Genomic DNA, 27742 nt, shown 5'->3' with positions numbered 1-27742 from the left:
TAAAACCTCTCAGGCTTTAGATTGTGAAAATAGTAGAATCCATCCATAATATTTACATCATAGCACTTGTATTGTTTTGTCTTCTAGCTTCTAAGTTTGAAGGAAGTAATAGTTTCCATTGTTATGGTTTTCATGGAACCCAGTGAAAAACGATGAAATTTCCCCTTCTTTCTGCATAATCCATTAGAACAAAATAAGAAACATGTTTCTAAAAATGTTCTCAGAAACGTATTTGTTGCATCTGCCTCATTCCTAATTACTTTGTGTATGTTCATGTTTTTTAGTGATATTCCTCGGATTCCTGAGAGTTCTCATCCCCCATTAGAGTCCAGTGAGTACACTCTTTGTGAAAGTGCTATGCTGCCCTTGCCTTTCATGAGCTTGTCCTTGCTCATGTGAGCTCTGCTTCACTGACAGAGAACTACTGATCTCCTGCATAGACAGGAGTGTCCTCTGTGCCAGATGCCTGTCTTGCATATCTTCTTGCCTCTGAATTCTTAAAAGTTAAAATCACATTTCAGAGACTACCATAGGAAAGGAACAAACAAACAAAAAACAAAACAAAACCAAAACGAACAAACAAAAAAACACCGGTGAGTTTACTCGTTAAAATTTTCAGCTGTGCACTATGTACGATGAGGATATTTTATTCAAGGCATGGTGTGTCAATGATAGATAAGGAACACTTTGTAATATGTTAATTAGAGTAAAAGAAAAAATGTCAGGTTTAATCCGGGTTAAGAGTGTCTAGACTGTCTTTTTCGCCACTCTATTTGCATAACCTTAAAATATTTCTGTACACTAACACATCAGTACTATACATAAAGACAAGCTTTATATGGTTCAAATTAAAAACAATTCATAAATTATCCAAATTTGCTTTAAAATCTCAGGTGGAAAGTTCATGTGTTTCTTGCATGTTTTTAGGTTCAAGTTCTTTTGAATCTCAGAAGATGGAAAGGCCTTCTATTTCTGTTATTTCTCCAACCAGCCCTGGCGCTCTAAGGGATGCACCACAAGTCCTACCGGGGCAGCTTTCTGTGAGCAGATTTTATTTTTCCTATGTTAATAATGAATGTTTATCAGGTGTTGGTCCCTCAGCCCTCTGCCTTTCCAAGATCCATTGGGAAGTCAAAGGAAATGGCTGTTGGTAAAGTCTTAACACCTTTCAAATGTGTAAGTAAACATTTGCTGTAATCACAGCTGAGGTAAGGAGTTGTCTTAATACGTGAGAACGTGCAGAAATTTACATTGAGGAGTCCATGAACACGCCTTCCAATTTTTCATGCTGTACTCTTTTGTACTTGCAGATAACAAGCACTGTACCACTCTACCTTCTTTACAGGAACACTTAAAGAGATATGTTAACTTATATTGTAGAGAAATACAGTTTAATTTAGATATACATCACCTCCTGGAATTTTCTGTCATGCTAATTGAAACTGTATTTATTAAATACACAGTGAATACTTAGACTTTGTTATTATATGTTCTTTCATTTTTATATTCATTATATTAATTTCTAAGTATGAAGCAGACTCAAAAATTCTATGTTATGATCCTATTAGGAAAGAATTTAGCTGTATTTTCTATTTTCCCTTAGAACTGTTTAATGTGACAGATGAGAGTAGGTAGATTTTGAACATGCCTGAAGTTTAGCTGCAGTTTAGCTTCCTATTTAAGAGTAGATTCAGAAGAGCAGAACTAAGACAATGCTGGCTTGAATGAACGTACATGTACCAGGGAATACAGTAAGCAATGTAAGTATAATCGGGTACCATCATTTTATTCATCTAGGTGAATATGGAAGTCTTCGGTATAGGCCAACACATTTTATTCATAGATTTGCAAATATATGTATCTCATTGTTTCTTGGGAAAATGAATATTACTTCTACTTTGTGTTTAATGTGACGCAGTATGAAAATCCTAATTTTTTAATTCATTTTCAATGTTGTTTTTTTCTGGTAACTTGTTTCATGTAGGTGAAACTCTGGTATGACAAGGTGGGACATCAGTTAATAGTGAATGTTCTACAAGCAACAGATTTGCCACCAAGAGTAGATGGACGGCCAAGGAATCCTTATGTAAAAATGTATTTTCTTCCAGACAGGAGGTAGTACATCGGTTGAGAAAATTATTTTGTAATTCATTTAATCAATTTTAAGTAAATGTTTTTGAATTACAGAATTCTTTTATATGTTTTTTTTTGTTTGTTTGTTTTTGTTTTTTGGTTTTTTTAGCGTAATTACGAGAAAAAAATTGCACCAGAGATATTCAATTCAGTATCAAAATAACTCTCCAAACATTTGGATGAATGCAATCCACTGCACAGCAAATACTTTTCTCTTTTAAGGCATTATAATATCAGGAAAAATGAAACCAATAAGTGCTGATGAGTTTATGGCTTTTTGTGATTTATTTCTACAGTTTACAATAAATATTTATGTTTCAGTGATAAAAGTAAAAGGAGGACCAAAACGGTAAAGAAAAGTCTAGAACCAAAATGGAACCAAACTTTTCTCTACTCGCATGTACATCGTAGAGATTTTAGAGAACGAATGCTTGAAATAACAGTATGGGATCAGCCAAGAGTACAAGAAGAAGAGAGTGAATTTCTTGGAGAGGTGATGCATACAATCACATTTATCCTGAGTTTGATACTTATTTTTGAACATGTGTTAAAATTGCATATTAAAATTTAAATTAAAATATGAACATTTTTTTTCCTAGATTCTTATAGAGCTGGAAACAGCGCTTTTAGATGATGAACCACATTGGTATAAGCTACAAACACATGATGAATCTTCACTACCTCTGCCTCAGCCATCACCTTTCATGCCAAGAAGACATGTTCATGGTGGAGAAAGCTCTAGCAAAAAATTACAAAGTAGGTCCAATCCGTTCACCTTTTTTAAAATTTTAAATTTGAAATCCTGGGTATGTTGTACTGATATTTAGTTTTCACATACAAGAAAAAATTGCTATTTCATAGTTAGTGTAATAAAAATGTATGGCACAAAGAGATGTGACTTTGCACATGCCAGCATTTCACACTTTCAAGTAAATGAAACCTATTTGAATCGATTGATTTTTCACTAGCAAAATAAAATTGGTCAAGTATTTGTTTTCATAAATCTCCGTTCAAAAGGAAAAATGAAGTCCGCATTTATTGGATACTTTTGTAATAATTAAAAGCTTTTTATTTTAAAAAAAAAAAAAGGCTTTGAAGCTTTTTGAAGGGTAAAAACAATTCATTTAAGATTAGTTTCAGCTTCCTATGTGCTTTTATATATGCATACCATATAATCAGATGGAAGAGGGAATTTAAGCAGCAAAGAGAAACTGTATGCTTTGGGAGGTACAGTTGTTCTGAAGATTCTGATTCCAGGATTGTATGATTCACACAAAAAATAATGAATGTATTGAAATATTTGACTATTGTAGCTTCTCTGTTCATTTAACTTAGTAGACGATTTATTTTAAAAAGGAAGGATGCAAGATATTATTTTTAATATGCTTTCAAACTATTCTGATTTTTATTTTTATTTTTTTAAACATAAAAGTCATTAATTCCAGCCAATGCGTAAGAAATTGGGGCATATTCAGGAATGAATTATAGAAGTGTGATACTGCTGTAATTACTGCCTGAGAATATGTATAGAGATAGCAAACTAAAGGTTAGTTTTCATGAGATATTTGAACTTTTTAAAAGGCTGTCAATGCTGCTTCCTCTTCTCCTTTCCCACCATATGCTCCCACCTCTGCTTTCCTGTTCAGCTGATTCAACTTGCTGAACTCACTGAAATAGAACAAAAGTACCTTTTTTTTTTTTCTTTATTTGAGAAGTAAAGAAATCTTTTTGCTTGTTTAGTGAGCTAAACTGACCTCGTAGGAGAGTACTGAGGGAAGAAAGGCAGAGGAGGCTGCAGCATCTGTGAGCCTTTTGGATTGGCTCAGCTGTTTGATGAAACATCACCAAATCAGCAGTGCAGTTTAATTCTCCACCTGTACTGTTTAGTCATAAAATCACCTTTTCAATTTTAGTGTTACAAATGAACCTATTTTTACTTTTTTTTACAACATGGCCAGATGTTCAGGTATTTGTTTACCTTACTGTTGTGCAGGATCTCGGCCTATCAGTGATAGTGACATCTCAGATTATGATGTTGATGATGGTATTGGAGTTGTTCCTCCAGGTGCGTGGGTGAACAGCATGGTCCTGCTTTCTTCTTCTTTCTTGCTTGCTTATTTATTTATTTTCATTATAACATTTCAGAATATTGAGGATGTTGATTTTAGAGAATGCGTAGTGGGAAAAACAAGTTTTCCTGTTCATTCCATGGTTCTTGTCCTTCTAAAATATGGTGAATTAAAAGGTTAATTCATTGGTATTTCCTTTGCATTCCATTCTTCATATAAGAACAACTTGATGGTTCAAATTGTTTACTACATAACGTTCCAAGCATTATTAAAAATACTTATTTAATTTAAAAAATTGTTTTACAACATTAATTAGGGTTTCAGTGTTTATTGCAAGCATGTTTTTATTTTGCTTTTTGCTTGAAACTTAGATGTAAAAGAGTCTTCTGTGGACTTCGAGAATGCATGGCTGTAGATTAAGATGCATGTAGCATGGCTGTACCTTCTATAGTTTCCTTGAGTCTTCGTGAACTACCATTACCCTAAATGTTCATAAATTTAGTTTGTACCATGGTTAGACTTTAATTTATCATCCTTTTGTACTTTGGATACCATATTTTTCTATTTCTATTTGACTGTTGTTGTAAGTCAGATGAATAGGTTTCAAAATTATCCCAAACTACCCTAAGAGTCACTGTTTCATTGGCAGTACTAAATAATTTTTCCTTCAATGTTCCTGGTGGCAATTACTGAATTAAATCATGGGGAGGGGTTAGAAAATTCTTGGTCTTCCTGATTGGAGTTTAAAATAATCTGATAATTTATTCATTATATATTCATTAAAAAAACATCGTGCATTTTATTACCACAGATAGATCCAAATTTTGCTTCCTTTTATGTGTTAGGGCTCTTCCCTTACTTTCATATGATTGCATATGAGCAACTAAGAGGAAAATTTGTATTTGATTTAATCAAGTGATTAATATAGTTATTTACAGAAGCTGAGAGAAAGAACCTTTAACCTAAAAGTATATAATAGGTTTTAAAAATGTGGCATATCTATGTATGCTTTCTTACCTCTCAATATACATGCTTAGAACTGGGACTTTAAGCTGCCAACTTTTTAGAGCATTCATTTGAAATAAACCATTTCCATCTATCCAGGAACATTCAAGAACATTTATCTGAGTACACTGGACTCTTCTCTGGGTCAACCCCTGAGTATCTACAGTTCTTACAGAAAGCTATTAGGACAGCAAGTGCTCAAGTGTGGCTTTGAAGAATACATGGGCTCAGACTTTCTCAAGACATCACTACAGAAAATTGCAGTATATTGTAATGCCATATACCACTAGATTTTTTTTAGTCGGTTCATTCATCAGTTCACAGAACTGTTTACAAAAGGTGCTTATACTCACAGCTTTAAAGTAACTTAAGTTGAAGCTCTGCTTAACGCAATTTATTTTTGTGGTATGCCTATATCTGTTTTCATGAATATTATTTGAATGCTCTCTGCCTCTCCACAGATGTACAATGCTCCAGGCTTTTAATTAGTTTTGTGGTCCTGCTCTGGACTCGGACTACTTTAACTTTTTGTCTGTCTTCTATGGTAGAGCCCAGTATTCCAAATGTGACCACACCATTACTGAGTCAGTAAAATGGGTCAGTAAAGGATTTAAAAAAGCAAAATAAAACGTGATCTGAGGCATTAGTGGCTCATACTGAGTTGGCAGTATACAAGAGGATATTTTTAATGAACTGTACTGCTTTTGAGTAATGCTCCAGAAGAATTTATTCTTCAGTCTAAAATTATCTGAATAAATGGTTGCATTGCACTCGATGTTCCTGAATCAGCAGGGTGACATCATAACACCTTGTCATTGGCTGTATTGTCTTTTTTTATGAAGGAAGTTAGTGCTTTAGATATCAGAAACATTTTCATCATCCATACAGTTTCCATTTCATGTCACACCCGACAGTTTCCCATGACCACCTGAGAAACTTCTTCTCCATAAACTGCCATCTGCTGTGTTGCTGCTCCCATGCAAAAGAAAAAATTCCCTGCTCACTCTGGAGAGCACAGAACCTTTGTTTTTGAAGATACAAGGAGATGTTACTGTTGCTGTCACTGTCATGGTCATTGTGGAACTACGGATGCAGTTTTACCAACTGATAAAGAAGTAATACGTACAAGAAATATTTACTATTGCCCTGTCTCTTCTATAAGCTTTGTGTTCACCCAATGCACAAGGTTTTAATAATGTAGCCAATAGCACAGCTATGAAGAATATACAGTCTGATAGCTTCTTCATATGCCAGGTGTTTAAGTGCACAGGATAATCTTAGGTATTGTTTTTTTAGATGGACCAGAAATACTCTGGAAGCACACTTTAAACTGAAATTTATGATTGAAAACTTGAAGCACATTTCAGAATAGTTACTCAAGCTTAGAAAGAAGCTTTGGGTTTCTTTGATTTTAATGTTAATAAATGTAAACTAGCGTTTCTTGTGTTAGAGAAGACACAATTTTATACAAAACATTTTTTTTCCAGAAAATATATTCTCGTGCATAAAACTCAAGTTTAATTATACTGGGAAAGGGAACACAAGAGTTTTTGTCATATGTAATCAGTTGTCTTCCTCTGACAAAAATACTAGATGTTTTCTGAACCAATCTTATTACAGAAAATGAGGCAGTCTCCAATGAAATCCTGAGTGAGTCACTGTTTCGCTTCAAAGTTTTCACCCAGTCCTTGTACTTACACTGGGGGTGTCCTGATATTTCTGGTTTTATTACATGAGTCTGAAAAATGTTTTCAGCAGATAAGATACTCCAGCATCACAGTGCATCAAAATCAATGTGACTTTTGAGTCTTTCTTTGTAACAAATATTATGAACCTTGGAGTACATACTTTCCAGGGTCATGCCCCTTTTGCAGTCAGTGCTCGCTAACCCATTGTGATTAAGTGGCTTCGTATACAGACTGCACTTTTAAGAGGCTTAAATCAATCTGGTAAAACATTAGAAAAGAACCGCATGATATTCAAATTATGTAAAATAATAATAATAATTAAAAAAACCTAAGACAAGACAACAACCTTGAAACAGTAGAGAAAGAGGCTCAAAAACTGCAACCTGTTTCATTTATCCAGTTGAAGTTGTTGTGTTTAGATGATGGTCTTTACCTGTATGGGGAGAAGATTTTTGATACAGGCTACTTTTTTAGCTAAAAAAAAAAGGCATAGTACAGGTATATAGTGCTAGATAAATGCAATAGAAACAGCAAAATGATTTTTTTTTTGGTTTGTGAATTCAGGTAAGGATGACTATAGGGATGACCTTTCCCTATTTTCTCCCTAAAATTCATGGAGATTTTTTTCTCATCTAAATGTCTAGATAGGAGCAACTCTGACCAAATCTGCTTAGGATATTCTGGAAAGGTAGCAAGCACCTTTAGGAAGCAGTGCATCATGCTGATCTTCATTAGATACAGGATTTTTAGGGTGAGGTTCAAAATATGAACAAATAGCCTATTATTTAGAAAAAAAAAAACAGGAATATCAGCAGTTAATAGCAGAATGATAGTACATTTTTAAAGTCCTAAACAAAAAGAGATTATGAAAAATATTGCATCTCATTGGTAGTATTTGGAAAATGTGGTCTGCAGTGGATATGACACTCAAGCTTATATTAATAGAGTATAAATGCTTGTTATTTTTGAAAGTAGGTAGCTTTGACAAAGTTGAGTGGCAGAGCATTTTTGTGTTTAACTGATAAAGGTCAGAAAGAGGCTTTATTTTTCAGCAGTCCTGTGTGAGTCTCTGCTATAACACACAGGCATGCCTTCTCCATTTGCTAGATGAGGTAAACCTACATTATTTAGATTCATTTCAAGTATGTGTTACTCTATGACAATTTTGAAATACAAATTACTTTATGTACTCTGCCCCAAGATAGAAAAGGTAATCAATTCTCCCCCTCACACTTGCCAATGCATACTGAAAGTCATCTCAGTTTCTCTGCCTCTGCACATATAGGAATTAAAAGGTAATCTTAGTATTTTGTCCTGATTGCACGATGCGTCAGGACGTACAACAGCTGAATGACTACCTACAGTTGCATAAGCATTTAGTTGTGTGTTCCTGAAAAGACTAACCATCTGAGTTCATTTAAAATCCACGCTGTTGTTCTCTAATTTCCTTTTATTGCCCTCTTATCAGTAGGTTATAGATCTAGCACTAGAGAAAGTAGATCTACAACACTAACTGTGCCAGAACAGCAAAGAACAACGCATCATCGTTCACGATCTGTATCTCCTCACCGTGGTGATGATCAGGGCAGGACCCGTTCACGTTTACCAAATGTGCCATCACAGAGGTAGGCATCACAAGTGAGTGAAACTGGTTGGTTTCAAGTTTGTACAATCTCTCACTGGTATGTTTACTTTTCTTCTGTTCAGCATTTTTTAAAAAACAGAATTGTATTTCCATTTAATAGTTATTTGAACTTGATGTATGCTTCCAATAACCATTCAAGCGCAGCCCTGAGATTAATCATATCTTTCTAAGACTTACCTCTTACTGATATTTTCCATGTGATTCATTGTAGGTTTGGAAATGCTATTCAGGCAGTGACTGAATCTTATATGAAGTAATTTAAGCATTTTTATAGGATAATTAATAGTGCAGTAAATAGTCATAGAATTGTAGAATTGCTCAGGTTGGAAAAGACCTTAAAGATCATCGAGTCCAACCACAACCTAACCATACTACACTATCTCTAACAACCCTCTGCTAAATCACGACCCAAGCACCACATCCAAACGGTTTTGAAACACATTCAGCAATGGTGGCCCAATGGTGGCCTGGGCAGCCTATTCCAGTGCTTAATAGCCCTTTCTGTAAAGATGTTTTTCCTGATATCCAACCTAAACCTTCCCTGGTGCAACTTGAGGCCACTTCCCCTCGTCCTGTCATCTGTTGCCAGTGAGAAGAGACCAATCCTTTCAGATACTGGAAGAGAGTAATAAGGTCTCCCCTCAGCTTCTTTTCCCCAGATTAAACAGCCCCGGTTCCTTCAGTCACTCCTCACAGGGCATATTCTCCAAGCCCCTCAAAAGCCTCGTTGCCCTTCTTAGGACCTGCTCCTGTACCTCAGTGTCCTTTCTGTACTGAGGTGCCCAAAACTGAGCACAGTACATGAGGTGAGGCTTTACCAGTGACAGGTACTGGGCAGGATTACTTCACTAGTGCTGGTCATCACACCGTTCCTGATACAAGCCAGGATGCCATTGGCCTTCTTGTCCACCTGGGCACGCTTCTGGCTCATATTCAGCTGACTGTCCATCAGTACACCAAGGTCCCTTTCCATCAGGTAGCTTTCCAGCTGCTCCTCCCCAAGCCTGTACGGTTGCCTGGGGTTGTTGTCACCAAGATGCATGACCTGATACTTGGCCCTTTTGAACCTAATACAGTGTACCTTAGCCCATCAATCCAGTGTATCCAGGTCCCTCTGTACTGCCTTTGTCCCCTCTGGCCGACCAACACTCCCCCCCCCCCAAATTGATGTCATCAGCAAACTTTCTGAGGGTGCACTCAATCCCCTCATCAAGATTGTTAATAAGATGTTAAATAGAAGTGGTCCTGGTACTGAGCCCTGGGCGTCACCGCTTGTGACTGGCAGCTATCTGGATTTAACTCGATTGACCACAACTCTTTGGGCCTGGCCATCCAGCCAGTACTTCACCCAGCGGGGCATACACCCATCCAAACCGTGGACAGCCAGCTTCTCCATGAGAATGCTGTGGAGGGCAGTGTCAAAGGCTTTACTGAAGTCCAAGTAGACCACATCTATAGCCTTACCTTCATCCACTAAGCAGGTCACCTTGTCACAGAATTAAATCAGGTTTGTCAAACAGGATTTACTATCCATAAACCCATGCTGACTGCACGTGATTGATTGACAATTTGTATAGTATTGACTGACAATTTGTATAGTAACTATGAATAGAACTTATTTTGAAGTAACAACAGGCTTAAATTACCAATTGTGTTTATTATTTGTTCAATCAACCTGTACCATTTAATTGTCTATTAAGCTGTATGTTTTATGAGGGAAGTAAGATTACTGTACATATGTCTGCCTTTCAGGAGTTTTTAATTGTCCACTAAACTATATTATTTGTGAGAAGAACAAGATTATCATACATATATGTGCCTTTCAGGAGTTTAGATGAAATTCATCAAATGAGAAGATCACGTTCTCCAACTAGACACCATGAGGCCTCCAGAAGTCCAGCTGATTACAGATCCAGAGACATGGATAGTCAGTATTTGTCTGATCAAGAAAGGTATATTGTCTGTCTGAACTTGGTAATAACATTAGAAATGTCTTTGTCAGTTTGCCTGGTTTTCAAATGTTCAGCAGAAAACCACAGCCTGATAGTAATGGGGGAGGGACAGATAATCAGATAATCATCCCCATTGCAAAACGTAGTCATATTTAAATTATCTATGCCTGTTTTATGGTGAAAATCTGCACTGGGTTGATAGTGATAGTAGTTGTCTGGACTAATGGTTCCTAGTTGTCTGTCCTACACTACTATGCTGTTTGTTTCATGGAAACTGCCCTGAGAATTTTCTTGAAAACCATAAATTTGCATGTATTTCTTAACGAGTCTTGTAGCAGAGACATATTTGGCTGTTCTGGTAGTCAGAAAAATATTTGGAAGTCTTCCTACCACATGGGAGTTGAATGCTACAGTTTGCTTTCCTGTGTGAATATGTTTTGGATATCTACCATTTCAGTCTCACAGAATTTTATATCATATTTTGGTGAACTCAGTACAGTATACAAGCATAGGGAAGGATAGTTACCGTGCTTCTAATTAAGAAAGATCTCCAGTCTTTGATGGTTGACACTCCCTGAATATATGAAGATGCCTCAGAGAATGTGTTCTCTACTATTAGGCATTGTTTTCAGTCATCTAGGAATATCTTCAAAAAGTAGAAGAAAATCAGAATGATCTTACCCATTTGTTTTTTTGTTGTTGTTTGTTTTTGGTTTTGTTTTTTTGTCGTGACTTATATATGAGAATTAATCATTTATTTGAAATTGCTTAAAATTTCTGTGTCCTACTTCATAGGCATGAAGGATATACAGAATTGTTTAAGTTGTATCTTTTTTCCTGAATTTCCCTTTAGAGGTGAATTGAAATACTTTTTAACTGTAGCAACATCACATTTATATTTAAACTAGTTCAAGAAATTTCCACTTCCTGCAAATGTTTCATGTTATTATTTATTATAGGTAGCAATATATTCAAAGTATTCCTCTAAATATTTATTGGATAGCTTTCTTGTTCAACAGATTTTGAAGAGACATTTAAAAGTAGCTTTCATCACTAGAAAGAAAGAAATAGAATTGACTTCATACAGATTTATCTTACTGCCTCAAAACATGGTATAAATGACAATACACACATTAATTATGCTTGGAGAGAAGGAGATGCACTGATGCTTTTTCAGAAATGAGCCATCAGAAAGAGCACAGCAGCAAAGCACTGCTGATTTTTTTCGGATGAATAGGAAATAGTCTTCAGTTCTCTGCGTTTGGAAGATGCTTTTCAGAAATTTAAAAAATCAGACATAAAGGATATATGTGACTTCCAGGATTTGTGGGATTTAATCAGAGGTTCCCTGAACTTTCTTTCCTCACGGAACAATCTGGTGCATGCTGGTCTCGTTTTCATTTTTTTTCCATTTTCTTTTCCCCAGATGTCTTCAGTTGTTGAAACTGTTTAACTCTTGCAGGCTTTGCTATCTTTTTCATGAATAGGAGTAGAATCACAGAGTGGATCAGACTCTTGTCAGTGATTTTTATATTGTTGCCAACAGTCTCATTGTTGATAGGATCTTTCACATCTCAGTATACAGAAAAGTAAATATTCAGTATTAGTACCAGTACAATGTCTTAGTATCAACATTAATTGCAAGTAATATTCATTTACTGAACCCATCATCTAAACAAGTATATTCTTGTAGATACCAAACATAAACTTCATTTGAAAAGTGAGTATCTTTCTGATAATTGAAGTTGCTAATTGGTTTTGATCATTTTCTCAGTGCTCTTCATGGTCTCAAATTAATATTTAATATTTTTAATGAACCTCTGTAAAAATATCTATAATAGGCTCTTAGAAAAGCAACTAGTATGATACACTCCCAGCAGGACTGGTCAGTTCACTTTACCTTTTTTTTAATGTATATACACATGTGTATATGTGTGTATAAATATTTGTATATGTATGTGTATATATGACATATATGTATGTTTAGGAAAACTTTATATTAGGAAATCCAACTAAGCAATATACTTTCCTCTCAATTTAGAATCATCATCTGATTCTCAAGGAGGTACCCCATTTCAGTTTTTGTTTTATTCCTAAATAATATAGTTCTTGAATATTCCCATAAGGAAGTTCTTACTTCAAAATAATAATCTTTAATTTAAATGTCTCCAAAGCAACTTCAGCTTAGTGTAGAACTTCCAGTACCATCTTACATTGTAAATAATTTACTGTTATGGATTCTTTTGCTTTGTTGTTTGCTTTTGGTTTTGTTTTGTTTTTCATTTCAGGTTTTTTGTGGTGGATTTGCTGTATTGTACTCCTTTTCTGGATGAAATGTTATATTTTGCCATGGGTGCATTTCAGTAGATATCCATTGGCTTAGCAAAAGTGGAATAAATATGATCAAATTACCTTTCACGACTACTCTTTTTCAGATTTTATCCTTTTTCTCAGAAGGATTCCTGTATCTGAACATTAAGCACTGCATAACATTTCGTGATTATAGTGTTTTTATGCTAATTTCCTTAGTTCTTGCAAAAAAATCTCAAAGTAGCTGCAGAAAATTGTATTCTTTTCCTAATACACATGGATTTGGAAATTTGCGTGTAAACGCTGTTAGTGCTCTAAGATAAGAAGTAGAAGTTTTTCTTTAAAAGAAAAAACACTTTGGTTCACCTATAATACTTTTTATTGCATCTAATTCAGGCTAGTGATTCCAGATACAAACTTAAATCTCACCTCTGACTCAGAAGCTGTTATTTTAGTCTTCCTGTTTCAGATCAGTAGAGAAATATGGTGCATCAAATAAATTAATCATTTTATGATGGTATGAAGCATAAAAGACATTGAACAGCTACTACTTTATTTATTTTGTAATCTTTTCTCTCTCTGTCACTGCAGTGCTTCATTTGATTCCCTGCTTATTTTAAAATAGCATGTTTCCATAAAGTTTAGCTTTACTTTCATATTTACAATAGTTTGTGGAATGTTGGGACTTCGTCTTTTTGATCATATTGAAGTGCATAAAACTACAGGATTAAGTCAAGGGATTTTTCATACCATAATCACACTTACCATAGGCATAATTATGTATTAATTTTACCATCTTTCTGGTGATAACATGTTCAGTAGCATTAAACGAATAATAGATTAGTTGGCTGATATTTTGAATTGGAAACAATAAGAAACAAAAAATCTTATGACTGATTAGCAATTTGTTTTGTTTTGTTAGGTTTACATTGCATAATAAAGAGCTTTCAGTCAGAAGTTCTATTTGTCCAGACGAATTTCCAGTTAACACATATTTTTCTTTTTCCCAGTAGGACAAAAAGGGTTTACTCTTCCCATAAATTGGATTGCACTGAAGTAACAAACTCTCCCTCCTTTTTTCTTGTATTCTTTTGTGGCTTAGAGAAAAACAGTCACCTTTCTTTTTTTTCTAAAATATTTCTTTGTGGTTCTTTGATGTATAAAAAGGAGGTTATTAGAGAAATATAAATGATTTATGGAGACAGCTTTTGTCATGGAGAACTCTGAATCGGTAAGGAATTTGAACGGAGAAACCTCATAAAACCAGGTGGAAGGATTTGATTGAAAATGTAGTTATTGCAGGCATTTTTTTTGCTCACATTCTTTGAGCAGTGCAATGTGGGTTTGAACATTAGCAGGCTGTGTATTTGGGTGGAAGTTTCTTGGTTGTTTTTTTTTGTTTTTGTTTTTGTTTTCATTTGCTTTTCATTGGCATAATCCATGTCATCTAATGCTTCATAATTATATCTGTTTCACTCACCACCCATCCTGTCTGTGCAGTGAGCTTCTTATGCTGCCCAGAGCAAAACGAGGAAGAAGTGCAGAGTGCCTACATACCATCAGGTAAATACAGGAATCTGGTACACCTCTGGTTAGTTGTGTGTGCTCAGCATCCAGTAAGTACGGACCTTCACAGTACACTGTGATTCAGATGTCAGTTATTCTTTGTTTTTTGTTTTAAATCAGCTCAAAATGCTTGTATGTATGTGTTTGTGAACATCAGTTGTAAGGGTTAAAGCAGCTAAAGAATTCCTCATTTTGCAGGTTTTTGTTTCTTTCTTTCTTTCTTTGTTTCTTTGTGGTAGATTATCTGTCTAGTCACAGTAGTCCTGATCACCAGTGCATGGCAGTTTTGTTACAGTTTCAGACATTTTTACGTTTTCCTTTATTTCCATTTTATATGTGTGTATTAAACCCAACAAACTTTACTCTTTTTGACACCTAATCTCATGCTGACTTTGGACGTTTGAAGAGAAAAGCATAGGGATGAAAGAGGGCATGATTTAAAGGCATCCTTCTCACAACCCCAGATTTTAGGAAATTCATAATACTTCTGTTTTTCCTTTTCAGTTGTGCTAATAATTTGATCCAGGCTTAAATTTTTCAGGTGGTGTTCACCTTCAGTCTTAAAAAATATATTATCCCAGGGCTTGGACCTCTCTTTCTCAACTGTTCCCAGCTCTAAACATAACTAAAGTGCATCAGTGCATTTGGTAGCTAACCAGCTAAAAATTGTGCATGGGTATCTACATGGATCAGTAGATCAGAGGAACTCTGAATTCAGAGAGTGAAGCCCTTGTGTTTTTCCTTGTTCTAATTTTGGCTTTTATTTTCTTATAATCATAGAATGGCTTGGGTTGGAAGGGGGCTTTAAAGCTCATCAGTTCCAACCCCCTCCTATAGGCACCAGATCAGTTGCCCAGGGCCCCCATCCAGCCTGACCTTGAACACCAGGGACGGGACAACCACAGCTCTCTGGGCACGCTGTGGCAGCACCTCATCACCCTCTAAGTAGAAACCAAAAAATCCCCATGGTATCTAATATAATTCTCCACTTTTTTAGTTTCAAACCATTTTTCCTTGTCATATCAGACCATATGAGAAGTTGGTCTCTCTCCAGTTTATAATCAAAAAAAGGAACAAGTTATCCCAAATTACTGAAGTAATGAATATAAGTAGCAACCTACTAAAGTAACAAACAAAAGTAATAGTTACACTGATCTTAAATGATAAAACAAAATGTTGTTTTTATTAATATATTGAACGTGAGCATAGAGGCAACATAGATTGACCTTTAAATGTAACTCTGAAACCTATACTGGTTTTGGCTAAAAGTGATAATAGTGGCTAATAGTGAGAAAAATCCTTTCAAGGAAAAAAAAAACCAACATCTGCAAACTGGTTTTCATCTTTCCTCCTTTCTCATTCATAGTGACCTGACATTTATGCATGTTAAAAACAGCACCATAAGGAATTAGTCTTATTTTCTTGGCAGCTTGCTCAATAAAGATTAAATTGTTGAAATAGCTTCAGCTTAATTTGAGAAAGAAGCCTTAAAGGATGTGTATTAGATGAAAGAAATATAATTATGGGATGGTCTGAAATACAGTGTCAGGGTTTGTTGTGGAATCCTTGAATCACCAAGGTTGGAAAAGACCTATGAGATCATCCAGTCCAACCGTCCGCCTATCACCCATACTTTTTGGTAATCCATGTCCCTCAACACAATATCTAAATGTCCCTTAATTAGGGTATGATCATAAAGAATATTTAATTAGGTTTTGAAGCTGATATACCACTTCCAAAAAAATTCAACGTTCGGAAATGCCAGATGCAAGTACATCTATAACTGTATTTGTGGTACTACTTATCACTGTTTTAGCAAGCTGTTCGTGCTTAGCTTTGGAAGCATGTCTCAATTGAAGACTCAGTAGGTCTAAATAAAGCTTTACTAAGACAAATAAATAGCAACCTAATCCTTTACAAGAGCTTGTATATTTTAATTAAGAAATTCAGCAGTAGGAATGTAGATTACTTTCATTACAAGAACAGTGTCAGAGCTATACTAGTATTGTCGTGAATTCATGGGCTGTAATAACAAGAATGTAAATTAAAAAGATTGTCCCCCAGGTAGCTATAACAGAAGGTGAATTAAGAAAAATATACATTAATAAATCTCCTTATGCAGATATTACATATTGTAGAATATTGCATGTTTATTTTAAGTTCTGGTCAATCTTGCTTTACTTTTACCTGTCTTTTTGTTTCTGGCATGTTTTTGTGTTGTCCTCTTTTCTTTTTTCAATTTCAAGAAGTTCTGTTAGGCACTATAAAACATTACCACCCAAGATGCCTTTACTAGAAAATGGTATTCATTGGAACCTATACAGGTAAGAAGTATTTAGAATCCCCTTGAAGTAGTTAATGACTTCTTAGAGATGAAATATTCTTCCCAAATATATATATGTATATATATATATATATATATATATATATATATGTATATATGTATGTATGTATAAATACATATATTTATATATATTAAAAAAAAATTAAAAAAAAAAAGAAAGAACAGTGTTTTGCATTCTTTAGATAAACATGACTTAAAGGACTTCTTCCTAAAATAACTTCATGAGCTCTAAATTACCCCTACATATAAAAGACAAACACTTTATATTATGCACAATTTTTCTTCACTGTCAACATTATATGTTGCATGCTTTGTCTTTTTTGTGTTCCTTTGTTTGTGTGTGATTTTGCTTACATATCAAATTTATTTTTATTTTGTTTAAATTATCTTAATTTACAAAGCTCAACTCTTCCTGCATGTGCTAAGACCAAATCAGTGGTTAGACAGGATATTTCTCTCCTTCGTGATTGCCTTAATTCACGAATTCCGAAATTTGGAGATGATCTGCTGGTTAGGTAAGAAACTAAGGATCAATCCCCTCTCCTGTTTGTATCCAAGATGGATTTACAGAATTAATGAGCTTCATTGTAAAGTCATATATAGCGTATCACATCCTTTTATGTTGACTTAAGACTTACTGCTATTAATAAGGATTTACATGTATTGTTTGGTATTTCTCATTCCACTCTTTTGCCAGTGGATATTCTGTCTCCCTCTGTTTCAAACATTTCAACAGTCTTAGCAGGAATATTTTGGCAGTCTTTTATTTGATTTTATTTTCTAAACAAAACTTGGCTCTGTCATCCAGTCAGCTCTTTTTTGTTTTCCTTAATTAAATCATTGTGATTTTACATTTTCTGTAAAAAGAACATTATTTTATGAGTTAATATCTAACATTGTATTCCTTTCTTTGTTTTCTTTTTCTTTCTCTTCTACCATTGGATGCAATGCACTGGCACTAGTGAACTACAGCCCTCCCTTGACAGGGCTAGGAGTGCTAGTACCAACTGCTTGAGACCAGATACTAGTTTGCATTCACCAGAACGAGAAAGGTATAAAATAAAAACTTATAAATTTCTTGTCATCTGTGCTGGTGGTCTTTCTACATTTTGTTTTTCTTTATATGAGTACTCTACATTCCTGTACATTCATGTCTGTTTTGGTATTTGTAGACATTTTTGCTCCTGTATTCATGTATGTCATGTAAATTGTGTCTTGGAGTTTATAACTGCTTCTGGCTTCTTTGTTTCAGTTCAAGCTGATGTCATTGTTTGCAAAAGTCCTCAGTATGCTGATAATAGCATTACAGTGTTGAGCATTTTGACAAGTACCACTTGATTGTTAATCTTCATCGCCATTTGCTAAAAACTATTACATTTATTTCCTGCCTGCTTTGTGGACCGCTAATGAGACAGCGACATAATTTATAAATTATACAACAAAGCTCTCACATTTTAATCCAGAACCATAGGTTTTGAAGCCACATATTTTCTATAGGACACCCAGCCAAACCTCATTGCTTCTTTAATCTGATCTATTGCATCTGCTTTTGCAATTACAAGGCAAGTCACTGCAGTAAGGTTTTGTTTTTAACTCTGTGACTATAATTTTAAGGCTCACTTAAGGCTTAAGAAATCAAGTTTGCAATTTGCATGAAAGACTATTATATCACTTAAATTACATAGCTATTTCTTGGATGTTTTCTGAACCTTTAATAGAATGTCTTGGTTCAAAATCCTAGATGAACTAAATATAATTGATGTGCTTGACCGATGGGATTGTTCCACAAAGGAATTTTTGAGCACCTTCTAGTCTTGGTTGATATTTACACCGTTTTAGGGTGAGGTTTTAGCTTCAATTAAGACTATAGTACACTCCCATCTACTATGGAATAATTGCATCAGTTCAGTGAAAACTAGTATGTCAGTTAATATCAAGTTGCTTTCTCAGTGAATTTACGATATAATTAGGGAAACTGTAGCATCAATTTATTATTTTGCGAGAGTAACTGTGAAGAAAAGCAGTAAGAACTTAATGTTTTTTCTTTGAGAAAAGATTTCTCTTGGTTTTTTTTTTCATGCATGGAGAATTTTCCTTTTCCTCCTCCATAGCCTTCTACTGCAACTTTGCTGTTCTCAAGCTGTGCTCTTGCAGAGACCTGACTCATGCCCTGCTGGAACATTTCAAGTAGATCTACTAGAAATAAAATTACAAAAAAGAAATAAGGCCATCCCCACTAAAACACAGGATAGCACTCTAGACCTTTTAGAAAAAAAAATAAAATTGTAGCATCATATCACTATGTGTGTATATATATACAGCTGTATTATTAATGTGTAAGCAGCTATTTAATTCAATAATGTATGGGTATAGGTAGCGTACATTTTGTAGTTTCATTTCAGCATGCCAGACATCAAGCTGAATATTCAGTGAAACAGCATCTGGCAATGGTAAAATATCTAGTTAAAATACTGTCCTTAAAACTTTATTTGTTACTGTCATTAATTAGGTCTGCTGTGTCCTTAGACTCATCTTCAGCAACATCTCTCCACAAGACAGTGAATAGAATCTGCAGCTTTGAACATGTGCTGCTCATAAAGAGAGGTGTTTCATTTCTTGTAATGGCCACTACTGCCAATAGTTTTTGCCAGTTTGCCTCTGGTCCAGATCTAGAAAAACTGTCAAGAATTTTATGTCTTCACTTTATAAATCCCCGAGGCTGACTAAAATTTGCTTTTGGCATGGCATCCTTTATAGGAGTGAAGATAAGCTCTTTTTTTCTTTTTTCTTTTCTTTTCTTTTCTTCTTCTTCTTTTTCTTCTTCTTCTTCTTTTTTTTTTTTTTTTTTTTAAATGAAATTCAGGTTGAATATTTCCATGATGGTTTTGTTGCAAATGATGATGTGTGTGGCTCCGTCAGAGCATTGTCATCAGGGATTCTTTTTTTATCTAGACATAGATATACTCATTTTTTCCTAATGCAGCCCAGTTTTTACAGGAACGTGCTGTATTTAGTATCTAAAATATCTTTAATTTAATCTTATAAATCATAAAACTCAGTTTAAGTGATTTCATACTCCACTATGAAACGTCTCCACTTATTCTTTAGCATGAAGTTACTTATCAGTTACATGAGAGGAGTCCTTAGTTTGAAGAACACATTATTAAGTTCAAGGAAGATATAAAGCATTTTTGTCTGTGCTGAGCAAGACAAGAGTAAGGCACTAAAATTACAGTATGGTATGCTCATCTATCTTACAGGTTCACAACTCTGGGAAATGTTAGAACAGTTCCAAACATTAGGAAAAAATCTTTTTGAAAGCACGTATAATAAAACACTCCACTAGACAATATGGAATAGCTTTTCTAGGCTTTGTTACTGAATACTCTCTGATAAGAAATGGGATAACTCTCTGTCAGGTGTATTTGATCCTGCTTCTAGCAAAGAGAAACACAAGGGTTTTGTGAAGTCCAGTCTCTAAAACACAACTTCCTTTTTTATCATTTGTGTAGGGACTGTGTTGAAGGCACTTCTAGTTGTGTTTGTGGCATTATCTTATTTTAATTCACAGAATGGATTTGTAATTTTTATTTTAAAAATAATTTTATCGTCAAAATGTAAAGATAAATATGGCATTACATCTTCACTGGGAAAAAATAGGGAAAAAAAATCCTAGTGTTTTTGGTCAAAATAATTATCTTGTCAATGTTCACGTTTACCTACAAGACATATATTAGTTTATAAGTTAGTAATAGTACCTTCTAAACCCATAAAAGCAGTTCTTGCTGCTACTATAAGATTTTTCATTGTCATCACCGTGTCTCAAAATTTCTGCTTCTGTGTATCGTGTCCTAAAACAGAGATATTTGTGCGCTATCATCACCCTCAAATCAAGAAAGCACACAGGCATGGGATTTACATGTCCTGAATCAGTTTGCCTGTGATTTCTCATCATTATAGCCTCTTCCCCAGATGATCTGGTGATATTTAAGATTGTAGCCAGTGACAGATACTTATTAATATCAAGTACGGCTGATTGTTTGTCTAAATTTCTTGTGTCCCAAGAAACTATTCGGTGTAACAACAGTAGCACAAAATTAATTTTACAGAGTGATAACACTTGTGCACTTTGGTCCTCAAAGGTTTAGGTAGTGGAATTCTGAGCAAGTGAAACTGAGTAATACAACAAGGTAATGATTTCATGTAGAACAGAGTCTGCCTATCTGTATAATGCAGTGCAGCACTGCTGGGCTTGATCGTGAGGTGAAGTAGGAATTAATATGATTCAAAGATCCCCAGTGTTTTTAATGTCAGTTGATCATTACTGCTCAAACAAGATACAAAGCTAAACTCGTAAGTAGATAACAGAAGGGTTGGAGAACCATTTGATCCATTTAAGACTTGATCTGACTTCATCGTAAATTTTCTATTTTTTGTTTTAGTAAATCTGACGCATTTGGTGTTCATACTGCATGCTTGCATTTAACAGCAATGTTGAATGTCATTATTTATATTTAAAAATCTGTAGAGTAAAATAACTGCTTGCATTAGGTATGTAATGCATTGTGGTTTTGGTTATTTTCAAACAGATAAAGGAATGGGTTATTGCATGTTTGTCTGCTTTTTACTGTGGCTCGCAGTCATTAAAACTTGGAGAAGGAGCATGATCTCAAAGATCATCCTGCATGCCCTAGTTAATTCTATCAAACTCTATTTGATACTTACAGTGGATATCAGCATATTAAGGGCTTTGAGTGCACTGATGCATTAACATTTTCTTTGACTCCTGCTTTGGAGAGAAAAAGAAACTAACTGCTAATAACCTGTTTCCTCTTGAGAATTCCAGCAGAACTACCTATATGTTCAAGTGATGCTAATCTCCTTGAAACTTCTGTTATTTGCATGTTGCATAAATCAAACCCTTTTCCTTATTACACGGACTGGAAGAATGCCTCAGAAAGTGACAACTGCACAGCTGTGCAGCATTTAGTTGAACACCTTGCTGCTTTTGTAAATTAATCAGTTGATTTTGATTTTCTATATTGTTACATGCATGCTTTTAGAACCACAAAGTATCACCAAAAACAAAAGCAATGTCAGTCTATAGTATACTGTGCACTGTTGTAAACTAAATGAAATTTTTTAACAGAAAAGTCACATTAAGACACTAGTGTACACAATAAAGTATCATTAGATTTATTAAATTAACTGTAAATTAGTATTTGCTCTGGTACTTTGAAGTTACCTAAATAAGAAATGTACCTGTATGAAGCTGTTATTTTCATCTGTTAACTTTACTGGTTCTGCAACAGAACTTTATTGGGGAGTAAGCAATGCTGCCACACTGTCTCAGAAACAAGAGCTCCAGTTTATGTATCGCTTCTCTGCTGTGAGAGTCCTTGACACACCAAGAGTATCTGCTGCTGCTAGGAACAAGTCAAAGGGAACAGAATATGAAGAAACAAATGCTTGTGATGGTCATGGTCATACCAGTTTTGTGATATTTTACTCGGAAGCATAGCTCTTCTAATGTACTGAGCTTTTTATTAGTAAGCATGTCAATTGCAGTCAAAGCAAGAGATCTCTATAGGCTGATGAATGGAGCAGAAGATGACTCTCGCTGTGTTGCAGAAAAGGGTCACTATATGCCTTCGGATTTTTCTTATAATTCATACTCCTATATATTTACTGAGGATGCATTTTTTTCAGTGCAAAGAGTAAGGAGTGATTAGTTTACCAATATGGCAGCTGGTGGTCAATAGAAAATTATATCATACACTCTTTTGAAAACTGTTCTATTTTTGAATTACAACTTTCTGTGTGAATGATAGGCTTTTAAATAGTCTAGCTTTGGAGAATATTTTAAAATGTATGGTAGGCTGTGTGAAAAACCTAAATTAATATGATGAAGTTCTGATCTTTTGGAAGCACATCCACAGTCTCATCTGAAATAATTCTGCAGTGAGCAGACATAATATACCTGGAAATTAGAAAAAAAAATATATATATATATATATATATATATACACGTATATATCTATATTGTGATATATACTTCTACTACTTTGTGGGGTATTTTTCCAGTCCTGAGTCCCATATATTTAATTTTATCACAGACTAAATGTCCTGTTTTTTTCCTATTTTGTTGAACGGGCAAACAGGGGTAGATGGTCCCCCTCCCTAGAGAGGAGACGACCTACTAGTCCCAGGATTCATATCCAGCATGCATCTCCGGAGGATGACAGGTACTAGGCAACTCCTCCCAGCTGAAAGGTGGTTTACTGCATCTTGCACTCTTAGAGGAGAATTCTGAAACTGGAAAGTATGCATGTTTGTAGAGACAGGCCTTTAAACTCCAGAAGCCCAAAATAAAATAGCAGCTTTAGATATCATCTCTACATTTTATCGAACTGTTATAAAGCACCTAGAATTAACACCTTTACAAATTTTCTGTTTGCCTGAACAGTTTCAAGCCATTTAATCAGTTGTCTAATAAAACGGAACATCATCTGTTAATGTTCTTCAGTTTCTTCTTACCTCCTTCTGTAAATGGTGGTGGTGCTTTATAATATGATAAATACCTGTTGTAGAGCCTGTTTTTGTTTAGGTGTTTAATTTTATTGTCCTTTGTGTTTTTTTCTTACTTTTTTTCTTTGAACAAAGTGTTCCTATTAAAAAAAATAATAATAATTAAAAATAATCCATGATTTATTGGAAGTCTTGGTATCACTTGCTGATTGATGTATGTAGAAATTGGCAGTGCTCTTAAACTCTGTCCCAAATAAGGATGTTCATCATGGAGCAGGTTTTCCTAAGAAGGTAGGTTTTGTTAAAGGTGCCAGTGCTTCAAATACATTTTTACACTGAATGTGAACTATAATGAATAGAAGCACAGTATTTTTTTCTGATCATGGACTTTCTACTCAGGTCAGTTCTGCTGTTTCATTGCTTTGGCAGTGTTTTTCTTTCTTTTTTTCTTTTTTCTTTCCCCCCCCCCCAATTAATCTGACACTTAAATTCAAAATGTTTGTGTTACAGTAAATGATAGAATACAAATGTAAATAATCCATGCTTGTGTACACTCTTACAAATCTGCTCTTGAAACTGTAAGACAGGTTGATGATGAAACTTTTCCAGTTACTCTGAGTGCCAGTGGTTGCCTTCTATTCAAGAATACTTCCAGTAGTTACATTTGTACTCTAATTTCTCTTGTTTGCTTGATACTGGTTGTATTCAACCAATACAAACTAGAGAGCGAAACCTCTAACTGTCTTTGGATAACATTTCTTGTTTTACTAGAGTAAGACAGCATTATAAATTATAAAACTTAAGTTGTGAAACATTATTTCAAAACTGGCCATTCAGATACAGCATTTCTCAGTTTTTTACCAAAGTTGATTCTGAGCTCTTTAGTGGGACACTTAGTAACCATTTGCAAATGTACTTTATATATTTTAGACATTTTAGAAGTATTTCTTCTTCCAAATTTTTTTAAGCTGTGGGTCAGAACTGATGATAACATTGTCATTAAAATGATTAGAATTAAAGTACATATCAATGCAATTGGGTTCTCATATAAATGCTGCCATTCTTAATGCAGAGTTCAAGCCTTCTGATATCAGCCAAATTTTTCTGAATGTATCAAAGATTGAAATTATCTAATAACTCTGAATAAATGAATTGCAGCACATAGAATCTTTGGGGGGAATTATTTTGAATTAGAGATCTGCAGTCTCACTTCTTAGTGTAGTCAGTGCCCACCCAGTGCGTAGAATATCAGCATGGAATGCTTTATCTTTGTTTGTTGAAATTTTCTATTCTTTAAATTTACATTCATTTTGATTATTTTCTTACCTTTATTTGCCAGTTGGCCAGGACTGTTCAATTCTGACATTTTTTTGTTGTTTTAAGGTGTTTTTTTATTAAATTAACAGATGATACTATGGGTGTAGTGTATTGAGTATCTGTTAATCAACAGGGATAACTAACAGTTACTTTTCACCACTTTCAGATCACGTTTCCACAGGTTAACTGACTCCGACAGATGCCATCTTACACTTTACTTGAGTATATTCCAGAATTCTTACAAATTGGTCCTTTTTGCATATAAAATGCAATTAAGATCTATTCCTGAGTATATTTCTTAAACATAGGACTTACACATGATATCCAATTTTGATCATTCCAATTCAGTGTTTGTAGCATGGTATTTATTGATAATTATTCATAATATACATTTTAGTAAATGTCTTGGCAAGGTTATTGTTGTTCTGGAAGTCACTTTCCATATTGGAAAAAATGACTCCTTGATAAACCTTGAAAAGATGAAGATGTGTTACACTTTATTTCAATGTTAAGAATTAATAAGTGTTTGGTTAGTATTGGGGTTTTCTTGACATTTTGAAGAATAATTTTGGGGTTCTATTTGGCTGCTTTATTTTTGGGAGGTGTTGTTTGCTTTTTATATATATATATATATATTAGAAATTAGAATGAGAAATTTTCTCTGAAGTGAAAGACTTTTTGGTAACTGGTGAACTGTGAAACTGTGAAAGCCTAAGTAGTGCAAGAAACAAGAAGAATGGAAAGCAAACACTTAATGATAGGTAGGCATTTAACTTAGACTGTTCCTTTTGAGATGTCTTGGTATAAATTCTGCGTGTAATCAAGACTAGATAAAATATGTATTTGAAAAATATTGGATACTTTCAGTTCATGACAAGTTGCTTTTAGCAGTCATGCATGTGTAATGTTCTTGCCTAAGTGCCATCTTGAAGCAGCTGCTGAGCACAGTGGTGCTTCTAGTACAGCCATGTGAACTTGAGGTATGCCACGTACTGTCAATGGCAGGCTCATTTGGCTGGAATGATTCTTTCCCATTCTTTCATCAGTACTGTACAACTTGAATCAGGGAGACAGTTTAGAAAGACATGAACTGAAGTGCTAGGAATGAGTGAGGAGCTGTCAAATCTTAAGAGTAGTGACTTCCCTGTTTACATAATGTGTAGATCCAGCATTTCAGAAATCTCAGGAAAAATCAAGAAGTATTGAATGTGACATTATTGATGTCTTAAGGCCTTTTTTAAAACTACAAATGCTTTTTTGTCACTTTTGGAATGGTCATTTTTAGTTTCAATAGCAACATTATTTCATTTATCTCTGTGGATTATGTTATACTTAATAGTAATAAGCAACTTGAAGCATGTGTCTTGTACATGAACTGTAAATAGCTTGTCTGTAATCATAATAATATATATTGTTCTTGTCTGTGTATGTAATGACTTACTGGTTTGGTATGAAATTTATTGCATTTAGGACTTTAGGAGAAATTTTAGCATTTGCTCACTACACTGAAAGTATGGATGCAGATTTAATATGTACTGTAGGATATTAATACCCTGCAAATTTTGTTGTTCACTTTCTAAGAGCTAACAATGATATTTTAAAAAAGTCTTACATTAATACATCTTATCGAGAAAAAGAAAATATTTTGTGTGATTTGTTCCATTGCAAGCTAACAATAAACCAAGGAGCTAATAATATCTATCCCAAACTGAAAGCTATGAACAAATTTTGATGTTCTTAATGACTTAAAAAGAAATGAAACTAGTACAGAAATTTAAAAAATCTCCTATACACAGTTTGAATTTTATTTTAAATTGCTAAGTTATTCTGCCTTTACTACTGAACTGTTACTGTTAATTATAACCTTAGCAGAACTGTTGGTAATGAAACATTAAAATGTATAAAATTTGCTTCTATTTTCAGGAAAATTGGAAAGTTTCTCAGTATAATGGTAGAATATCATTTTTTCCTAGGGGAAAGATTTGTACATAGGTTTAAACATTAGATTAATGAACCATACTGTCACTTTCTTCTTAGGAAGGATAATGACAACTGCTAAGTTACAGTGCTGCTGTTTGTTGTGTAGAGCATGAAGAATTTGTTTAAAATTTATTGTGGCTTTCATCTTTTTTGCATCTTAGTTTTTTATTAATATATCAAAATTTTAATATTCTTTTAAAGTGTATGGACTAAGTCAACAGAAGGGGGAGTGAGAAATAAGACTTACACAGCAGATTGTGCCTTAATGCTTTTGGTTTATATATGTGATTGCATGTCTTCACCTTCACTGCATGTGACCATCTCTCTGTTTCTGCTCATTCTGTCCAAATTTACATCCATGTTTCCAAATTTTGTGAAGAACAAGGACGCTGGAGTCTTGCATTCCAAAACAGGACAGTGTAGACCACCTAAGTGCTAAACCTGGAGCAGCACAGAGGTATCCTTATTTACTCAAATCATAGTTCCAAGTAAATGAGGTATTGCCTATAGTTACACGCTACGAGTATCTTCATATGCTCTGCATAAAACTTTTAAATAGTTAGGGTTTTTTTCTCTTTTTGTGTAGAAGTACATGGTATGCGTGTATTGTTCATAGATAATATTTAATTCCCTATAAAGTACATTGTAAATTGAAATATGGCCTAAACATCTTTTTTATCCCCTACACACTCCTTGTACATTTTATATGGGCATGAAAGGACACCTGCCTGCAGTGTCCACATAGGACTGCAAGTGCTGTAGTGTGCTGTTGAGCTGTACGGAATGCACACAGCATCATCTCAGCAAGAGGAAAGAAACAGAGAAAACTGTGGTCTTAACCATACTTTTAACACCTGCTGCTCACAGTAACAGCACATAGAGCAGAGAAATAAGTCTTCAGTTCACTGGCACTGTATATTACATTTTCTGCTTTTTCAGACTGCAAAGAGTAGTCACTATATCCTCTTCTTCTCCATTGTACTTAATGCCACAGTATCAATGAGTGACATAATGGAGTAAGGGGAAAACAAACCTTCTAATAAACCAAACAGAAAGTAAAGCGTGTGACATAGTTTGGGAGATCCTGCTCCCTTCTGTGGATCTAACCATATGTTCAAATACTTCAGTCCCCTTAGATTTTAATTAAAGCTATATATTTTTCATGTGTGCTTCCTTGCATATCTACCTCATGTTTGACCTGGCAA

At 34.5% G+C, this 27742-nt stretch overlaps 1 protein-coding gene across 50 annotated transcripts in view; it reads left to right on the top strand.

The window, feature by feature from the left end:
* Positions 1-27742, top strand: part of RIMS1 (regulating synaptic membrane exocytosis 1) — a 275646-nt gene that overhangs the window by 165302 nt on the left and 82602 nt on the right. For 11 of the 50 annotated variants that reach the window (XM_032443344.2, XM_085543782.1, XM_085543771.1 and 8 more), the window contains 14 exons: positions 285-331; positions 928-1040; positions 1985-2115; positions 2455-2626; positions 2733-2889; positions 4127-4198; positions 8364-8520; positions 10367-10492; positions 14303-14365; positions 16615-16692; positions 17114-17227; positions 17675-17764; positions 22874-22957; positions 26917-26994. In XM_032443344.2, the coding sequence (XP_032299235.2) occupies positions 285-331; positions 928-1040; positions 1985-2115; positions 2455-2626; positions 2733-2889; positions 4127-4198; positions 8364-8520; positions 10367-10492; positions 14303-14365; positions 16615-16692; positions 17114-17227; positions 17675-17764; positions 22874-22957; positions 26917-26994 (1482 nt within the window). The remainder of the gene's footprint in view (positions 1-284; positions 332-927; positions 1041-1984; positions 2116-2454; positions 2627-2732; positions 2890-4126; positions 4199-8363; positions 8521-10366; positions 10493-14302; positions 14366-16614; positions 16693-17113; positions 17228-17674; positions 17765-22873; positions 22958-26916; positions 26995-27742) is intronic. The other 39 variants (XM_085543816.1, XM_085543807.1, XM_085543815.1 and 36 more) reach the window with 16 other exon arrangements.

The sequence above is a fragment of the Coturnix japonica genome, chromosome 3, assembly GCF_054131305.1.
Source record: "Coturnix japonica strain WE chromosome 3, WE-NBRP24, whole genome shotgun sequence".
Classification (NCBI taxonomy): Eukaryota; Metazoa; Chordata; class Aves; order Galliformes; family Phasianidae; genus Coturnix; species Coturnix japonica.
This window is presented reverse-complemented; position numbering and strand designations above follow the sequence as displayed.